Source organism: Hyaena hyaena, unplaced genomic scaffold, assembly GCF_003009895.1.
Source record: "Hyaena hyaena isolate Hyena2069 unplaced genomic scaffold, ASM300989v1 scaffold_21, whole genome shotgun sequence".
NCBI classification, from domain to species: Eukaryota; Metazoa; Chordata; class Mammalia; order Carnivora; family Hyaenidae; genus Hyaena; species Hyaena hyaena.
In genome coordinates, this window is record NW_024080653.1 from 6,207,876 (window position 1) to 6,215,676 (window position 7,801).

Here is a 7,801-nt window from a genome sequence, read left to right on the forward strand (position 1 = left end):
GTTCGCGCCCTGCGGCGGGCTCTGTGCTGTCTGCCCGCACAGAGCCTGGAGCCTATTTCAGAGTCTGTATCTCCCTCTCTCTCTGACCCTCCCCTGCTCACGCTGTCTCTCTCTCTCTCTCTCTCTCTCTCTCTCTCTCTCTTCCTAGGAAAAAAAAAAATCTAAGTCCTTACCTACCAGCTACACTGTCGTTCTCTAATATATGAAAGTCAGAGACCTCCACTTATAAAATAAACTCCTAGATACAAAGCACCACTTACTGTTTTACATGTCAGGGTTGCTGTACAAAGACTGCACTTGACAAAGCGATTCCATTGCCAGAAAGATTTCTGAAAATCTTTGGGGCGCCGGGGTGGCTGAGTTGGTTAAGCGGTTGACTTCAGCTCAGGTCATGATCTCGCAGTCTGTGAATCTGAGTCCCAAGCCAGGCTCTGTGCTGACAGCTCAGAGCCTGGAGCCTGCTTCGGATTCTGTGTCTCCCTCTCTCTGCCCCTCCCCTGCTTGCTCTCTGTCTCTCTCAAAAATAATAAACATTAAAAAAAAATTTTTTTTTTTTAAAGATTTCTGAAAATCCTTGAGGTTAGGTTATCAGTTGTAAAATGGAAGGGGGCTATTTAGTGGGGCACCAGGATACAGGAACTTCCTCTTACAAATAAGAAACAGCTCTAGCATAAAAAAAAAAATCTAGCTTTTGCACTGAATAAAAACCAAAACCACACATGCAAGGGAAAAAAAAGGATGTTTCTCATTTTTAAGATTTTGTCCGAGATTTGTTCATCTGTTGGCAGTGCTTCATGCTCCCAGCAAGTAAAGACCAGGAGACACCAAAAGATTAAGAAAAATACACTGGGGGGACGGGGGTGTAGACTGAAAAAATTCCACCTGTAAAACATAACACTTTTTCCTATCAAAAAGCAAAAAGACCACCATTATTTAATATTGCCAACAGAAGTCCTGATTCTCGCTAAGTCCACTTAAGAAGCTTCTGAAACTTTTATTCCACAAAAACATAATTGAAGACACTGAAATAAGTAAACAGAAGCAACTATAATTTATGGCTACAGATAATATTTTCTAAGTGGTCATTTATCAAGAGTTGGGCATCCCATGTGCTGAATTAAACCATCGCTTGAGCTCTCTACAATTTCACATTGAACAGGATGAGTAAAATGGCCTGTGCCAACCACACCGTGCCCTCCCAGGACAGCCAGAACTGAAGCCAGGGCAAAGACACATGACGTTTCAAAGTTCACGTTCACCCAAGAAATCAGAGTCGGGCCACACCCACTGGATCAGCACTGGATCAGGGCCCTGCAGAGCTGGGCACCAGTACCAGCTCAAAGAAAAAAGAGGAAGACCCCGTCCAGGCTGAAGGAGGGCCAAGAACCTCCTATTTACTTCTCAAAACCAGCCCCTCCCCATCTGTAATAGAAAATGTAGATTCTTTGAAGGTTAGAAAAAAGGAGAAAGCACGAAATGTCAGTTACTCCTTACCTTGTTTCTCTTTTTCTTTCAGTGGATCAGTGTTATAGACTCGGAATCCATTTTCCATCCCACATGCAAAGCATCCTGAAGTGTGAGAAAGACCGCTTAGTCATCTCAGTGGGGACTCCGCTAAGGGCCCTGGGACTGAACAGGCAAAAGCAAAGGGTCCAGAGAAAGCAGCCTTTCCAGAGAGTCCTGGCAAGTCCATGGCTCCTGGTGCGGAGCTGCAAGCAGGAATCCCAGCACGCACGGCACTCCAGACTGGAGCAGGGGAGGAAAGGGCCGCTACAGTGTGGCCTTCCAGAAGGTGGCTTAGGTCTCCCATGACCTCCTCCCACCTGTAAACAAGCCAAACCCTTAAAACCCTGTCAAGGTCACTGTGAGTGACCAGGGCCACTGCCTCCAAGTCACACAGCACGTTGTTAACAGTCCAATTAACACCAAGCAAAACAGCCACTTTGGTAGAAAACACCAAGTATTGAGCGGACAGAGATGCAGGGGCGCTCCCAGCCTGGTGGACGGCACCCGCAGACCACTCTGCACCACGTACTACAGCTGTCACTTCTACTCCTCAGCGTGCATGCCTGGCAGAAATGACAACATCTGTTCACAAAAGGCATGCACTGGAATGTTCACAGCAGCGCTCTCATACATCATTAAGCAGCGCTCTCATTCCAAAACCTGGGAACCTACCTAAATGCCCCCCCAATGGTAGACTGAATAAATTATGATATATTCACACAAAAAACACTATGCATCAATGAGAATGATTTATAATGATACTCAGCAATGTGGAAAATATCTCACAAACACCATGTTGAATTAAAAAAAATCAGAAATAAGGGGTGTCTGGGAGGCTTGGTCACTTAAGCATCCGACTTCTCAGGTCACAGTCCCACAGTCCCACACAAGTCCCACTTGCACTCTCTGTCTCTCTCAAAAACAAACATTAAAAAAAAGTTCTTTTAAAAAGTTCTTTTAAAAAATCAGGAACAAGAATTATGTACAAAGACAAGCAAAACTAGTCGGCAGTAGCTTGGAAGGAACACAGACAGATGGCCAGATAGGTTCAGTTTCGATTGATTGATTGACTGATTTCTGAGAGAGAGACAGCATGAGCAGGAGAGGGAGAGGGAGACACAGAATCTGACACAGGCTCCCGGCTCTGAGCTGTCAGCACAGAGCCCGACCCGGGGCTTGAACCCATGAACCGTGAGGTCATGACCTGAGGTGAAGTCAGAAGCTCAACTGACTGAGCCCCCAGGCGACCATAGGTTCAGTTTCTTAACCTGGGTGCTGGGTTCAGTTTGGAAAACTCATCAGGCTGAAGACTTAGGATATGTGCATTTTTCTGTAAGTTTTGCGTACGTTAATAAAAAGTTAGAAAAGTATTAAAAACGCCAAAAGCTGGAAAACACCCTTTCAGGAGGCTAGGCATTATCCTTGCTGTCTTAATAGTCCTTTTCCCACAGAGGAACCGACAGCGGGTGACCCCACACACCCTTGGGTCAGCTGGTGGTGCGGACACGGGCATCGGAATCTCTGAAGGGCACTCTCCTACGCACAGGCATGCCTGGTTTCCTTTCAAGTCACAGACATGTTTCTTACAAATCGAAGACCTGTGGCAACCCTGCCTCAAGCAAGTCTATCGGCACCATTTTTCCACAGCATCTGCTCGCTCAGGTCTGTCTCACATTCTGCTAATTTTAGCAGTATTTTGGGCTTTTCCATTGTTATATTTGTTATGGTGATCTGTGACCAGTGATTATAAATCACTAAAACTCAGATGACGGCTAGCATTTTTTAGCAATGAAGTATTTTTTAATTAAGGCACACACAGTGGGTTCTTTTAGACAGAATGGTACTGCACACGTGTAACAGACTACAATGTGGTGTAAACATAACTTTTAGAAGCACTGGGAAGTCAAAACACTCATTTGACTCACTGTACTGTAACAGTCCATCGACTGCGGTGGTCTGGAACCAAACCTGCAGTGTCCCTGAGGTGCCTGCACGGACTGCTTATGTACAGCCCACGAGCAAATACACCCCTATTTCCTGTAACTACAGTGAAGTAGGTCAAGGAATCTGTGGCCTGGGGTCCTGCTCCAGGCAGGATAAGCAAGTACCGTACATAGAGAAGGGCACATACTCAAAAATTTGTGTTTCCCAAAGGATAGAGAGAAAACTAGGCGGCCAAGTTAAAGAAATGTACATCTCAACATTTAAGAGTCTTGAAGACCATAGTGCAAATTATCTTTAGAAGATAAAGTCTGAACATTTAAAATTATGAAAGCCCTTTTAAAAATGATTTCTTGTACACCTGAAACAAATGTAATGTTGTGTGTAAACTATATTTCATGTAAGAAAATTAAAAAAACAAATCACCAATGATTTCTAAGCCAAAAGTTGCAATGAGAGGTTAAAATGATAAATAAAAATTAGGGGTGCCTGATTGGATCAGTCGGTTAAGTGTCAGACTCTTGGTTTGGGCTCAGGTCATCATCCTGGGTTCAAGCCCAAGTAGGGCTCTGTGCTGATATCTCAGAGCCTGCTTGGGACTCTGTCTCCTTCTGCCCCTCCCCTACTTGCATTCACTCTCTCTCTCAAAATAAACTTAAAAAAAAAAAAAAATGCTGGGGGCGCCTGGGTGGCCCAGTCGGTTGGATAACCGACTCCTGATCTTGGTTCAGGTCAAGATCTCACCGTTTCTGAGACCCAGCCCCACATCAAGCTCTGAACTGGCTGGCAGTACAGAGCCTGCTTGGTATTCTCACCGTCCCTCTCTCCCCTCCCCTCCCCCCACTTGTGCACACCCAGGCTCGCTCTCTCAAAATAAACACTAAAAATGTATTTTAAAAAATGCTTGGGGCGCCTGAGTGGCCCAGTCGGTTAAGTGTCCGACCAGCTGAAGTCATGATCTCACGGTACGTGAGCTGGAGCCCCGCGTCAGGCCCTGTGCCTGGAGCTGCTTTGGATTCTGTGTCTCCCTCTCTCTGTCCCTCCCCTGCTCACATTGTCTCTCAAAAATAAACATTTAAAAACAAATTTAAGCTATGAAAAAACTAAAAATCAGTATAAGTAAAAACAAAATGTAACAAACTTAACCATCTGGCATGAATTTATATTATAAAGAATTAACCCAAAAGTAACCAGAAGCTTAAGTATAAAGGCATTTTTTTTTTCAAAAACATTAACTTTACTTATAAATTGTTACAATGAAATGAGCTGGATTTCCAAAAGGGAATTTTTCAGACAACTGAAATAGACCCTTTTAAGAGCCACAATCGTATTTTAAAAACAATCTTTGGGGCACCTGGGTGGCTCCGTTTATGACCTCATGGTTGGGGGAGTTCCAGCCCCCACCAGGCTCTGCTCTCTCAGGGCAGAGCCCGCTTAGGGTCCTCGGTCTCCGTGCCCCCGCCCGGCGAGTGCAATCTCTCTCTCTCAAAAATAAATGTTAAGAAAAAAGTTTGATGAAATCTTTATAGAAATACTATAAGCTTCACTGGCTTCTTTAAAAATCAGCATCATCATGAGCCTCAATCACTGTACTGAAACTTGACACAGACGCCTCGTCCAGCAACAAGGCAGGTACGGAGGACGACCCTCTTGCACTGAACACTCAAGTAGCCCAGCTGTTCTGCTTCTGTAAACGCAACAGGTACCCTCCTCCCTACCAGACACCCAACTCTTTCCACTGAAAACATTTTTTGAAGAGTTGTTGTATCACCGCTAATTCCGTAAAGAGCTCCCAGGGATTATCAAGCCCCATTAAAAACCCTTCTGGCCTCGTCCGGTTATCAACCCCCTAAACGCTGGGCCACGTAACTGCCCAACTCCCAACATCTGGCCGCAAACTCCTACCTCGCTCGTCACGAACACGTTCTTCCACAATCCGTGCAGTCCTGCCCGGCCAAAGCTAGCGCTCAGCCCGCAGCACGCACACCCTTCCCAACCCTCCCCCCGCCCCGTCGGTCAGCCACCTCCTCCAAGAAGCCCTCCACGACCTCGAAGGCAGGAAGTAAACTCGCCGTCCTCCAGCGAGTCCCCAAAAAACGGGACCCTGCAGCAATTCTCGGATTCCCCTCAGAGATAAAACTTCCAAAGCTACACGCAAAAGCCGTCAGAAGTCGGCCCCAGGGCAGCAGCTGTCACCCGGCTCTTCCCGGGAGCAGAACCAGTAAACCCGCAGCGGAGGCAGCTCGGCGGATCCGATCCCGCCCCGCCCGCCCCCTGCGGGCCTTCCCGGACGCGGCTGCGGGAGCGGCTTAAACCCGCCCCGGGGCCTCGGCTGGAGTCGAGTGTGCGGGGAGTCGAGGCGCGTTTCCCCCACGGGCATAACCAACCATCAAGTCCTTCCACGTGCTCGGGCTTCACGCGGCGCTTCGCCGGCGTAGTTCGCGGACTCCCTCGGTAGAGCCCCCGGCAGGGCGACGGGAGACCCCCACCCCACGAGGTCGCTAGGCCCGCGCAAACCGTCAGGAAAAGTCCAAGAACGCGGCGGAGAAGCCCTCCACAGCTTACGTGCCGGGACCCCGCGCGAGGACGCGGAGAAGCGGGGTTTCGGAGCGAAGCCGGGTTGGCGCCGAGCCGGGGGGGGTGGGGGCCGCGGGGCACTGCCCGAGTGGGTGCGGCCGCCGCCCCGGGGCTCCACAAAGTCCGGAGCGAGGGGCCCGCCCGGAGCGGGAGCGGCGGCGGGAGGACGGCCTTGGGGAGGGGGCCGGGGAGGGTCGGGGGGCGTCGGGGAAGGGGCCCGGCCGCGCCAGCAGCGTTGGGGGAGGGGCCGGGTCGGAGGGAGTCGGGGGAGGGATCAGTCCCGGCGAGGAGCGTCGGGGGCGGGACCCGGCCGCGCTGGCAGGTGTTCGGGGAGGGCCAGCTGGGCCTGTGGGGGCTTCGGGAGAGGGGACCGGTCGGGGGCGTCTGCGGGGAGTCGGCCGGGGGACTCCTGAAGAGGCCGGGTCGGGGCCCGGGCGCGCGCAGGGGTTCCCTTACCGTGATCTTGGTTGAAGCCGGCGTAGAGCAGCCCGTTGCCGTGGGGGTTACACGGCAGGAGGTTCATGGCGCCGCCGCGAAGGGTCCGCCGCTCCTCAGCGCCGCATGTCCTGAGGGAGGCCGGGCGCCGGGGTCCCGTCTGCCTGGCGGAGGCCACCGCGCCGGAAGCGAGGGGCGGACGTGAGTGCGCGCGCAGCCAGGGAGCCGCGGAGCGCCGAGCGCATCCACCTGGGCCCGGCCAGGGCGGAGAGGGAGCACCGAGAGCGTCACGTGCGAGGGGGCGGAGGCCGCGTCGGGGGCGGGGCCTGAGCGGAGGGAGGCGGGCCTCGGGCTGGGGCGGGGCCCGGGCGGCTGGAGGCGGGGCCCGGGCGGCTGGGGGCGGGGCCCGGGCGGCTGGGCGCGGGGCCCGGGCGGCTGGGCGCGGGGCGGGTTCGGCGGCGGAGAATCTACCTGCTCGGAGGAGGTCCGAGGGCCACCCGTCCGGGCGGGGAGGACGATTCAGAGAAGCCAGGGCCCACAGCCCCTGATGTAACCAGAGCCCCACCCCCCAGGAATCATAGAAATTAAGTGTAAGAGACTTTTGCTTATTTTTAATTGATTGAAAAGATGGGTAGGTAAAAATAGTAACTGCATTATACGTTTTTTACGGTGTATAGAAGTAAAATGTACACAAAAATTGCAAAATGGATCGAAGTGAGAAGTGGAAGTATATGGAAGTATAGACACCCCCCCCCCATACAAACTTCCGCAGGACACAGAGCTGTCTGTCTGTCACCCCCTGGGACATACAGCCTCCCTGGACACACAGCCCCTCCTGGGACACACAGGGTACCCAGACCCCGGGGAAACACAGTCCAACCCCTCAAGGGACAACGTCCGGGGTTCCTGGCACGGGGCAGCCGGGCTGTGGTCCTACCCCAACATGAGTGGCTGTGGAGGCAAGAGTGGTGGTCCCAGGACCCCTACTCAGAGAGCTCTCCCGTCTCTCTGTCACTATCCCCCCGTCCTATCCTCCCCTTGCAGCTGGACAGCAGGGGTCAGCGAGCACCCCTTCCTGGCCCTGCCGCTGTCCATCTCCCACGGGGCTGTTGACCCATCCTACAGGGCAGCAACCTTTCCTCCTTGTGGCCTTGGGGTCTGAATTTGCCACGCATGCCATCCATATGTGGGGGCCACTCAGGCTGGTGGCCATGGTTTAGGACAGGGCTCAGGATCTAATCACAAATCTAGGACTCCTCACTGCAGCCCACAGACTCAGAAAGAACACTGCTCCCTGAGGCTCTCGCCCCATCCTGTCTGGTTGTTACCTCTGCACACCGGT

At 52.1% G+C, this 7,801-nt stretch overlaps 1 protein-coding gene across 1 annotated transcript in view; it reads right to left on the reverse strand.

Annotated features, from left to right (window-relative positions):
• WDR45B (WD repeat domain 45B) overlaps positions 1–6,664 on the reverse strand; it is a 26,195-nt gene extending 19,531 nt beyond the window's left edge. The window contains exons 1-2 of the mRNA XM_039226452.1: positions 6,481–6,664; positions 1,495–1,569 (exon numbers count right to left, since the gene is read on the reverse strand). Of these exons, the coding sequence (XP_039082383.1) occupies positions 1,495–1,569; positions 6,481–6,547 (142 nt within the window). The 5' untranslated portion in view covers positions 6,548–6,664. The remainder of the gene's footprint in view (positions 1–1,494; positions 1,570–6,480) is intronic.
• Between the last annotated feature and the right edge of the window lie 1,137 nt (positions 6,665–7,801).